The 12,921-nt window shown below is 37.8% G+C and overlaps 1 protein-coding gene across 1 annotated transcript in view; it reads left to right on the forward strand.

The window, feature by feature from the left end:
* LOC130086066 (kalirin) overlaps positions 1 to 12,921 on the forward strand; it is a gene marked incomplete at its 3' end in the record, with an annotated part of 206,423 nt that overhangs the window by 147,955 nt on the left and 45,547 nt on the right. The window contains exons 11-12 of the mRNA XM_056252176.1: positions 6,536 to 6,727; positions 11,604 to 11,773. Coding sequence (XP_056108151.1) covers positions 6,536 to 6,727; positions 11,604 to 11,773 — 362 coding nt within the window. The remainder of the gene's footprint in view (positions 1 to 6,535; positions 6,728 to 11,603; positions 11,774 to 12,921) is intronic.

A 12,921-nucleotide genomic window follows, 5' to 3' on the forward strand; every position in this document is an offset into this window, starting at 1 on the left:
TATGACACCTTGACATAAACCAATACATCATAACCTGTCAGTGTCTTTGTCATGACAACTTGACATTACTAAGACAACACAACCTGTCATAAACATGACATAGCAGATTAATTATCAAACTTAAGAAACCACTTAGCTTTATTGGTTAACATTACATTAAACTGTCAGGTGGATGGTTTTGACATTGGCTGTCATGAAGCCATTATAACTGTTTAATGACAAATTCAATTTGTACCACTGTAGTTGAGGTCACGAAAAATATTCATGACACAGTTATAATGGCCTTATGACAGCCAATGTCAAAACCAACCACATGACAGTTTAACTTAATTTAATGTCAAGTTGTCATGACAAATACACTGACAGGTTATGATGTTATGGTTTATGTCAAGATGTCATAACAAAGACATCTTAAACAATGTCATATTTGCATTCAAAATGTCATTATTGAGCGAAAGACACTTAATGACAGTTGTCATAAACATGCATAAACCCTACTTCATATTCATGACATATGTCATGTCATGGTTATGAAGGTGTCATGTCAGTCTTATGTACACCCCTTCAAGTAAAGTGTTACCAAAAAGCCCAGCCCAGGTGAGAAAAAGTAATGCAAAAGCAACGTAACACATTACTTTGCATAAAAAGTACCTCAGTAATTCAATTAGGCCCTATAGTTCCTTTTTATTGGGAGTAACACAATATTGTAATGCATTACTTTTAAAAGTTAAATGTTTCTTGAGCATCAAATCAGCATTTTAAAATGATTTCTGAAGGATTATGTGACACTGAAGACTGGATTCATGATGCTGAAAATTCAGCTTTGATCACAGGAATAAATGACATTTTAAAATGTATTAAAATAGAAGTTATTTTAAATTTCAATAATATTTCGCATTATTACTGTTTTACTGTATTTTTAAACAAAGAAATGCAGCCTTGGTGAGCATAAGAGACTTCTTTTTAGAAATATAAAAAAATCTCACCAACTTCAAATCTTTGAACTGTAGTGTATGCTTATATACGTAGAAGCCACTAGTGAAATTGTAAGCCATGTTGGAAAAATTGCATGACTCATAATCTAGAAGATAAATCCTCATATCATGGACCTGCTGGCTTTTTTTTTTTTTTTTTAGCCAGTAAGCAAGCCACCTAGCAACCACCTAGCAACGCCTTAGCAATCACTCACAACACCTCAGCATGACAATGAGTATTGCAGGGCTAAGTGCCTTTTACACTTTCCTCAGAAAGTTCAAATCGAGTTCAAATTGCTACTAAATGCTGTCATGTACAAACTAGACACATTTGAATTAAATTCACACTTTTTTATCATCTTAAATAGGATCAAGTGTTGCTGAACTGATATTTGTTAAACAGAGTGATGTTAAATACATTGCGCAGTATTAATCTGACAGCACAAAGACCAGACAAAGATCACTGTACACTAAGCCCTGCCTCTATCCACATAATTCCCCTGAGATGAATAATCCATAATAGTCCGGATGACAGATCATGAGTCTCAGTGTCATGAGAAGGGCCCGAGACAATCTGACTCCGTCTAAATAAGCGTACGGGATTTGTTTTGGCTCAGCCATTATTGGTATCCAGTGAGACATATGCAGCTTTTGTTATTCTGACATCTGCTGATCCGAGAACAGACTGATGAAGACGAAGAGATGAGACACAAACACCTCTAGACACGTTCAGGCCACATTTTAATGAAGTGATGGATTCATGTGTCATTTGTCTTATGTATGTATGTGTGTGTGTAGATCAAATCAGGAACGCCGGATATATTTTTAGTGCTGATAACCCTAAACAAATCCTTAATGAATTTTAAAGCAGCAATATATCACTCAGTGTGGTGAAAACAGTCAGCTAGTTCTCATGCGTTCTACTGTAATAACGTTAGACACGTTTATGGATTACTTTATGTACAGAAATCGAAGAAAAAAAGCAGAACAGGAAAAGTAAAGATTCATTTCATCAATCAAAGAAGTCACAGAAAGAAGATCATACTGATACAGGATTATACCGTAATATTAACCGGGAATAGCTCAGATCCTGATCTCAAAGTGCATGTTAACATTTTTATTTGTAACTTAACAAAACATCTGTTAGATTGGGAGTACTGTCACGGATTCAACCAACACGCCTTCAGCACCAGGAGAGGTTATTTGATTGAAAATATACACTAAAAACAGTAATAATGTGAAATATTATTATAATTTAAAATAACTGTTTTCTTTTTGAAAATATTTAGTGTAAGATATTTCTGTGATGCAAAGCTGAAATTTCAGAATAATTTCTCCAGTCTTCCAGTCTAAAATGTTAATTTAGTATCTATAATATATCAAAATAGTTATAAATTGTAATAATATTTCAAATTATCACTGTGTTACTTATTATTACTATTTGTGATCAAATAAATGCAGCCTTACTGATCACAAGAGACTTATTTTTGAAAATGTATATTTTTGTATCTATGTATCTATGTCTAATGTATAGTGTATCTAAATATTCATTCGACTTCATTGTAAGATGTCATTATAGAAAATGAAAAATCTGGAAATTTGCCCTTCTTAAAAAAAAAAAAAAAAAATATATATATATATATATATATATATATATATATATTTTTTTTTTTTTTTTTTTTTTAAAGTAGTCTTTGGATTAGTCGGGAATCAGGATGCCTTTGTCCATATAAGAGATATCCTAGAATACGTTTTAGAATACTAGCCATACGTTTTATGACTTTATGAGTCTTACTTGTGGACTTTCTGCACGAGGGCGCCCTCTGGCTTCCAGTATGAATGAAAGAGACATTACATGAGAGTGTTTAGTGCTCCATAATGCTCACACCGCATCATTTTGGGTAAAAATCGGATATTACTCCTCTATATAGCCTACTGTAGCAATTTGAATTGAACAAATGAGAATTCATCAATATTTCTCCAAATATGCAGTATGCAAACTTTTTACCTAAAATGTCATATTAAAGGTATCGACCCCTGACAGAAATTAGATTACTGTCACTGTAAGTTTTCTCAGCTTCTGATTTTCTAAAGTGCTTTTATGTAAGAACTCCTGGTGATAAGAAAATAGGCCCTGGTCTGTTTATTAATAATGTCTCCTAGATTGCTAAGACAAATGGCTGAGCAGCTTATAGATGGAAAAGATGAAAATAGTCAACTAAAGATTCTTCCCTTTATAGCTCATTGTTACTCTCTTGTAAAAACGTACATAATGTGACAGCTGGACTGCTGTGTGTTTGGTGTTCACCATTGCTTCCTGTCTCAGGGCTTTGTAATGTCCTAACTGTGTGTTTAATGAAGGATTGAAGCCCTCTGGAGCTGTAAATGTGTTCTTGTTCTCCAGTCACAGCAGGTGAACACACATGTAATTATCTCATGTTAATTAGCCGACCTCTCGTTAAAGCATCTTACCTTATGCCTGACAGTGAGGAACAGTGTGGACTGGGGTGAAAATGCTCTTGTCTCAGCAGCCAGTGGGCCACTATTCCTCTGTTGTTGGCTATGTTAGGGCCACAAGGTGATAATCCGTGATAACCGCTGCTTCTGATGGGGTTCGTGCTGGGTGTAACGGGGTGATGTGTGCCAGTCTGGGATAACCGGCTGCATTCGTTTTACAGATGGATATGCAATTTTACATGTGAGGAAAATGTTTTGTCACCATAAGAGTAATTAATCAATCATTTAGTTGATTGTCTTTTGAGGTAGCTTGTGCAGTGTGTTCTATTTGTGCAGATATTGTCTATTTAATTTCCTTATTTTTTATGCCAGAAGGCTTTAAACAGGACATAATATACACTCACCTAAAGGATTATTAGGAACACCTGTTCAATTTATCATTGATGCAATTATCTAATCAACCAATCACATGGCAGTTGCTTCAGTGCATTTAGGGGTGTGGTCCTGGTCAAGACAATCTCCTGAACTCCAAACTGAATGTCAGAATGGGAAAGAAAGGTGATTTAAGCAATTTTGAGCGTGGCATGGTTGTTGGTGCCAGACGGGCCGGTCTGAGTATTTCACAATCTGCTCAGTTACTGGGATTTTCACGCACAAACATTTCTAGGGTTTACAAAGAATGGTGTGAAAAAGGAAAAACATCCAGTATGCGGCAGTCCTGTGGGCGGAAATGCCTTGTTGATGCTAGAGGTCAGAGGAGAATGGGCCGACTGATTCAAGCTGATAGAAGAACAACTTTGACTGAAATAACCACTCGTTACAACCGAGGTATGCAGCAAAGCATTTGTGAAGCCACAACACGCACAACCTTGAGGCGGATGGGCTACAACAGCAGAAGACCCCACTGGGGACCACTCATCTCCACTACAAATAGGAAAAAGAGGCTACAATTTGCAAGAGCTCACCAAAATTGGACAGTTGAAGACTGGAAAAATGTTGCCTGGTCTGATGAGTCTCGATTTCTGTTGAGACATTCAGATGGTAGAGTCAGAATTTGGCGTAAACAGAATGAGAACATGGATCCATCATGCCTTGTTACCACTGTGCAGGCTGTTGGTGGTGGTGTAATGGTGTGGGGGATGTTTTCTTTGCACACTTTAGGCCCCTTAGTGCTAATTGGGCCTCGTTTTAATGCCACAGCCTACCTGAGCATTGTTTCTGACCATGTCAATCCTTTTATGGCCACCATGTACCCATCCTCTGATGGCTACTTCCAGCAGGATAATGCACCATGTCACAAAGCTCGAATCATTTCAAATTGGTTTCTTGAACATGACAATGAGTTCACTGTACTAAAATGGCCCCCACAGTCACCAGATCTCAACCCAATAGAGCATCTTTGGGATGTGGTGGAACGGGAGCTTCGTGCCCTGGATGTGCATCCTACAAATCTCCATCAACTGCAAGATGCTATCCTATCAATATGGGCCAACATTTCTAAAGAATGCTTTCAGCACCTTGTTGAATCAATGCCACGTAAAATTAAGGCAGTTCTGAAGGCAAAAGGGGGTCAAACACAGTATTAGTATGGTGTTCCTAATAATCCTTTAGGTGAGTGTACACTATATTGGCAAAAGTATTGGGATACCCCTCCAAATATTGAATTCAGGTATTCCAATCACTTCCATGCCACATTTTATAAAATCAAGCACCTAGGCATGCAGACTGCTTCTATAACATTTGTTAAAGAATGGGTTGCTCTCAGGAGCTCAGTGAATTCAAGCGTTGTGCCATGATAGGTTGCCACCTGTACATTAAGTCCATTCCTGAAATTTCCTCACTACTAAATATTCCACGGTCAAATGTTAGTGGTATAATAACAAAGTGGAAGCAATTGGGAACAACAGGCCACGTAAAATCACAGAGCGGGTTCAGCGCATGCTGTACGCAGTGCGCAGAAGTCACCAACTTTCTGCAGAGTCAATAGCTACAGACCTCCAAACTTCATGTGGCCTTCAGATTAGCTCAAGAACAATGCTTAGAGAGCTTTGTGGAATGGGTTTCCATGGCCGAGCGGCTGCATTCAAGCCTTACATCACCAAGTGCAAAGCATCCGATGTAAAGCACGCCGCCACTGGACTCTAGAACGTGTTCTCTGGATTAACAAATCATGCTTCTCTGTCTGAAAATCTGATGGATGAGTCTGGGTTTGGCGGTTGCCAGGAGAACGATACTTGCCTGACTGCATTGTGCCAAGTGTAAAGTTAGGTGGAGGGGGGATTATGGTGTGGGGTTGTTTTTCAGGGGTTGGGCTTGGCCCAGGTATATGTGACATGACTATGCACCAGTGCACAAAGCAAGGTCCATAAAGACATGGATGAGTGAGTTTGGTGTGGAGGAACTTGACTGGCCTGCACAGAGTCCTGACCTCAACCTGATAGAACACCTTTGGGATGAATTAGAGTGGAGACTGTGAGCCAGGCCTTCTCGTCCAACATCAGTGCCTGACCTCAACAAATGCGGTTCTAGGTTCCCATAAACACACTCCTAAACCTTGTGGAAAGTTTTCCCAGAAGAGGGTTTATAGCTGCAAAGGGTGGGCCAACTCCATATTAAACCCTACAGGTTAAGAATGTGATGTCATCAAAGTTCATGTGCATGTAAAGGCAGACGTCCCAAAACTTATAATGTACTGTATATGTGTATGAATTAGTTGGTCGGAGCTGTTACAATCCGGAAAATTGTCTGTATTCGGATAAAACCGGCAGTGGGTTTTGGCCAGAAGTTCATAAAATTATGCAAACAAGAAACTGTACTTCTAACCACAGGTCCAGAATCGTCGTTCCAACCACACAACTTTGCGATGCTGTTTGCGTTTGTCTTGAACTATGCTGATAACGACGGAACTTGTGATACTAGTTGGCTAATAATGCTTTCGGGAAACACACCCCAGGATGATGACCCTAACTTTGCAACATTTACAATGTAATTGAACAGAATTGAATCAACAATGAACTGACTTGAGCAGAATAATGATGCTATTGTCTTCTGTAGAGCTGCTTTACAGATGAACATTGATTGATCGAGCTTTTCCGTGTTTTCAGAACACTTACACTAATGCAGATAAACTCCTGGAAGCGGCTGAGCAGTTGGCCCAGACGGGCGAATGTGACCCTGAGGAGATCTACAAGGCAGCGCGACACCTGGAGGTCAGGATCCAGGACTTCGTGAGGAGAGTGGAGCAAAGAAAACTACTGCTGGACATGTCCGTCTCCTTCCACACGCACACTAAAGAGGTAAGACCACTCACTCACACACATCCCAGGTGCACGGCAGAGGAATGCTGCGAGGTTTTTGCTGAGCAGTGCCAGATGTGCCAGAAGAACATGCTGTTTACCTCTCCAGCTGTCAATCAGACCCTTGTGTGAAAAGCTAAATGCTTTTGCCATTACGTAACTCATTACATGTTTAAGGCCCATTGCTGCAGCAGTCAATAGCAGTGATCATTAGTGATTTATTACGCAGTAATGTGACATAACGCTACATCCATCACCTCATGTACCCTGCGTTTGAGAAGGACAAAGAGAGTAAATATGTTGGAGGGTTAAGTGGCACAATCCATCTCTCTGGAGCTGTTTGGTGCTGTGCTTGTCTCGTGGAGCTCTACCATGAGCTATAGGTTTGTTGATGTATGGGGATTGTAGGAATGTGGTTTTCTCACGATTGCCTCTGATGTTCTGATCAGCTCTCTCTCTCTCTCTCTCTCTCTCTCTCTCTCTCTCTCTCTCTCTCTCTCTCTCTCTCTCTCTCTCTCTCTCTCTCTCTCTCTCTATCTCTCTATGGAGACTAAGAACATTTGTTCGGATTTTTTCAAAAACGACATGCTTAATGTTTGTTTTGTTGAAATGCTCACCAAGGCTATTTACTATTATTCGATAAAAAGTATATAAAAAAATATTAATAGTAATATTGGGTAAACATTATTACAATTTCAAATAACTGTTTTCTATTTTCATTAGGACTTTTCAGCGATTAATCGCAATTAATCACATCCAAAATATAAGTTTGTGTTTACATAATATATGTGTGTGTAGCCTTCTGTGTATAATTGTTTTGTATAAATACACACACATGTATATATTTAAGAACACTGTGTTATTTATATATAACATATTTATATTAATATATAATATAAATTATATATAAATATATATACAGGCAAATATTTCTTAAATATATACATGTGTGTGTATTTATATATACAAAATAATTATACACAGTACACACACATATATTATGTAAACACAAACTTTTATTTTGGATGCGATTTATCGCAATTAATCATTGCAAAGCCCACATTTTTATATATTTTAAAATGCAATTTTTCCAGTGATAGCAACATTCTCTTCATAAATCATTCTAATATGCTAATTTGGTGCTGAAGAAACATTATTATAATCAGTCATGCTGCTTAATATTTTTGTGGAAACCATGACACAGTTTTTCTTTTCTAGGATTCTTTGGTGAATAGAAACATTCATGAACAGTACAATGTTTTGTAACAATGGAAATAACTTTCCTGTTACGTTTAATTTAATGCATACAAGTGTTAATTGATATCAGAAATTCCAATCGCCATTCTAGCACGCTGACTTGGTTTTCAAGAAATATTTCCTAGATTTAATGGAGTTCTATTTTATGTTTAATTTAAATATTTAATATAACTATTACAGCAGATATACTGTATTATGCTTATTATGTTTTTAGTTTTTGTACTTTTTCAACTTTCTTTAGTGTGTAATGTTGATGTTTGTGCATGAAAATGGTCTGCAAAGTTACAAAGCAGAAAGTCAGTCCAGCGTTACTGACAGACTGGGAAGAGAGGAGCTGCAACAATGGAGAATATAGGGGGAATATAATGGGGAAAATACGCTTTTTTTTTTTTACTTTCGGGCACAAAAATCTATTCTAGTAGACCCCAAAACAAAGTCAAGACTTTGTAAAAGGGCAAAATATGGCCTCTTTAAGACATCTTATTTTTTGATTTGTATTTCAAATGGAGTAGTATGTAAATAGAAATATATAAACATATGTGTGTGCATTTTCAATAATGTGTTATTACCATGTAATCAATTAAATAGCTGGAGTTCTGGTAAGCGATACATATGCAAGACTCAGAGCTCTTTAATCTGTTAACTGTGTGGATTTTGTGTTTGGTTAAATGTGTAACAGTAGTGTTCATACACAGCACATTCAATTGTGCGTGTGTGTGTGTGTATGTGTGTGTGTGTGTGTGTGTGTGTGTGTGTGTGTGTGTGTGTGTGTGTGTGTGTGTTGAGGCTGAAAAGAGCTACATTATGTGAGCTGAGACTATATCAGCGGTTCTTGGCAAAAGGAGTTTTTCCTGCAGGCCAAAGTTTTACAATGTTTCACACTGGCCTGGAGAGTTTCTGGAGCGTCCTACTGAAAGAGGCTCCTGCATCCAGAGGTCACCACACAAGCCCTTGAATGAGCTCAGGTTTTGCAGCACTCCAGAAACACTTCATTTCAGGCTGAACACACACACAAACTTAAAAATGAGGAGAATCTAGCCACTGTAAATGCTTTAGACAGAGAGCAAACTCAACAGGAAAAATATTCTCAATTCTACAGTTCGAACACTCACTCATACTTCAACGGTTGTATCATTTACCTTGATAGCACACATGCGAATCTGGAATACTTCAAATTGTTTGCTAATCTGCAAACAAATTACTACAAAGACCATGAATAACCTCAAAACATGGAAACAAAATATCTTTCCGCAGCAATATTACGGACGGGTTAAATATCACTGTCGTAATATTTGTCTAACTGTCAGGTTTGCAGTTCTGTTTTGTTTCGTTTCAGGGTATGTTCACACTTGGCATGTTTGGTTGGATTAAAACGAACCCTGATGCGATTGTTCTGTTAGTGCGGATCATTTGAGTAAGTGTGAACCCTGCCATCTGATCCCTGGTGTGCACCAAACAAGCGGACCGAGAGCGATAAAGAGATGGGTTCCATACAAAGCAACAAAACAAGCGAACCGAACTACAAGTGTGAACACACCCTAAGAGAGCCATGTCATGTTGACTATGTTTGAAATAAACGTAAAGAAAAAAGTAGTAGGCCGTGTTTGTTTCCGTAAGGAATATCTGTATGTCTTTGCGGTGTGGTTTGCTTTAATGCATCCGTTCTGTTTAGCTTTTCCCTAATGTGGGCGATTTCCTGTATTGTAAAACTTGTCATATGCGTTGCCGTTCAGAGCTCTTGTGTGTGATTAATATGAGTAATATCCTGAGTGTGTCTCAAACCCCTGCTGAGGGGGTCATCATCTATCATGAATATCACATCCTCCTGTAGAGCTCCTCTACGCCTGCAACATGTTCGAGTTAAACCACACCAGCCTCCTCGCTGTAGATTGGGAAACGCCTTATTTATCATTACAGTCTCTCTTTTTGCATCTGGCAGAGTTAGGGTTCCCACGGTCATGGAAAACCTGGAAATGTCAGGGATTCATTATAAATTCTTAAAAAGTCATGGGAATTCCTATAGCATTTTTTTGTTTCTGGTCATGATCAGTTATGATAAACAGATTGCTCTGTGATTCTTTTTCTCGAAAATCCTTATCAAATAATCACCGCAAATCATCGTTCAAAAGGTGGAAACACTGTAAGGTCTTACAAAGAGGGATTTATGTTTATCAAACATGCCTGTGTGACTGATATTCTCTGATCGTGTTAATCCATCAGCAAGATTGGCTCCATGAATTGTTTCTCACAAGTGAATTAGTTGAAAATATGAGAGTGTGTAGTGTGAATGTAATTCAGGCATACTACATCCGCCATGTTGTCGTTATCATGTGATCTACTAGTGTCAATAGTGTTGCTTCTCCTCCATTCATAAATCCTCTCCCGTGCCTTTATGGGATAGTAAAGTGTCCATCATATGCACACTTCAGAATTTCACTTAGAGAGATTTAGGTCATCCGGGGACTTTGTGCCTATTCTTTTATGAGTACTGTGAATTTGGACGTTCTTCTTTTTTCAAATACTGTTTTTACTACTATAGGGAAGTATGCGATTTCAGATTCAGCCTTCCAAAAAAATATTGAAAATAGTAGACTATCCCGGGAATTTTGGCATACTCTTTTCAAAATACTATGGTTTTGGGACACACTTACTGTAATCTCATATTTAGGATGGTTAGTTATTATATTTAGGTAGGATAGTATGGACATTGGGATAAGACTGTGGGAATGCATGACATACTGTAATAAGAGACATGAACACAAAACAAAACACAAACCAGATGTTACAGTACGCTACCTGTCAAAAGTTTGGAATAATTAAGGGTATACTGTACATAATAAATGTTTTAACATTTTTGAAAGAAGTCTCTTATGCTCACAAAGGCTGCATTTATTTGATTAATATCCGATAAAAACGGCAATATTGTGAAATATTAATATTATACATTATTATAGGATGTATTCTGTTCTTTTTTAACTTGTATTAATCAAAGATTCCTGAAAGAAAATTAAAATTACATTTTTAAAACTATTAAAGAGACTAGTTCTTTCAAAAACATGTTTATGTCATATTATTATAAACTTAAGGTTCAGTCCCTCTTGAGAAACCTGATGTTAAATGTCCATTTGGTGCTCAAAACACTATAAACCTTTAAACACTACGCCACATGGCCCTCCAGTGTTTGGGGGATCATTAAGTTCTACGTTTTAATGAACTGTCTGAATCATTTCTATACTGTTTAATCTTTTACACTGAAATGTTAAAAATGGAAGCAGCATGAGAAATGAGAGCGAGAGCACACATTTCTGGCTGCTTTCTAATATTGGATTCAGGGCAGATTATTGTTAGATGAGAGTTATAATCTGTGCAGACAGGTCACTCCATCTCTGAGTCTGTAGAGAAGTTTAGAAACTTTTTTAGGTCTTTACTGGAGTAAGTGTGTTACTGTGCTTGTATATGGGTCAGGTGTTGGCTCCATTGTGGGGAATAAATGTTGATTATTAAGTTACTTAGTAAAATGTAATAGTGCAGTAAAGTTATGGAGTAGGAACATCATGAGAAGTTATCACTGAAAGTGCATGCATTAATGTGCGTTTGTTTGTGTGTGTGTGTGTTTCAGTTATGGACGTGGATGGAGGACCTGCAAAAGGAGCTGCTGGAGGACGTTTGTTCGGACTCGGTTGACTCGGTTCAGGAGCTGATAAAACAGTTTCAGCAGCAGCAGACGGCCACACTGGAGGCCACACTCAACGTCATCAAAGAGGGAGAAGACCTCATGCAACAGCTCAGGTATCAACACGTGCTCATACCTTTACTTTTCAAAATCTCAAAAATGCTGCATAACAGGCAAAATTCACTTGATTTAAAGGGGTCATATAATGGTACTGCACTTTTACAAGTTGCTTGTTCTGAAATGTGTGTTGGCAGTGCCTGTACACAACCATCATATAATGATAAAAATCAGGGTTCTAAATTAACTTTTTTGATCACCAGCCAATGTGGCTGGTAACTTTCTAAAGTTACCAGCCATTTAGAATTTCCACTAGCCAAATTTTTCCCGGTGAAAATAAGAGAAATTATGAGTGCCACTGAATGCATTAGATCATTTTATTAACATTGGCATGAAAAACACATATAAAGTAGCCTACAATACAACACAGAAAGTGCAAACATTTCATTTCAAGTTTGGGATCTATCTATCTATTAGGGATGTGCACGAATATTCGAATTTTCGATCTGTAATTATTATTCAAAAAATAAAATACTATTCGAATGGTTTTTCGCAGTTATAATTAAATGCACTGGGTGGAGCGTTTGGATTGTATTTGATCACATAATGTCGTTGTCTGCCTCGCGAAGTTTGGAATTACTTAGATGAAAATGATAGCCTATTACAAAATGGAATTACGTTTAATCAATTATTAATTAAACTGAGTTATCATAATATCACCACCACAATTAGAAATCACATGAAATCCAAAGAAACACCAGTCGACTGAGGAGGAAGCAGCTGTCCATCACTGCATTAACGACTGCCGGTCAGCAGCTGTACCCCGAGGGAATCGTGATCCGAGATGATATCTTTTGGTAGCAAAATGATTTTGAGACATATGCTTCCTTTAAGTTTCGTTGAGGGAGACAGGTTTAAGAACAGAAAAACGCATGCTGTTACTTCACTTTGCACACACACACGTGTCTCTGCAACGTCTGTGTCAGCGCAGCGAGTTTTCTCAATCGAGCATGTGGATATTATTGTTTTTCTCAACATGAACGTGAAACAATATAAACACGTTAATCATATGCTGACTCGAGTATGTACGTTCTGTACGATAACTGCGCAGTCTGCTTTTCTTTTTTTTTCTTTTTTTGTTGCGTTTTTTCCCCGTTTGCGCTGCTTGAGCTTAAATGCTTTTGTTGTTCATATTTTTTTGTTTACA

Source organism: Rhinichthys klamathensis, unplaced genomic scaffold (genome assembly GCF_029890125.1).
Source record: "Rhinichthys klamathensis goyatoka isolate OS25496 unplaced genomic scaffold, OSU_Roscu_1.1 h1tg000093l_1, whole genome shotgun sequence".
Classification (NCBI taxonomy): domain Eukaryota; kingdom Metazoa; phylum Chordata; class Actinopteri; order Cypriniformes; family Leuciscidae; genus Rhinichthys; species Rhinichthys klamathensis.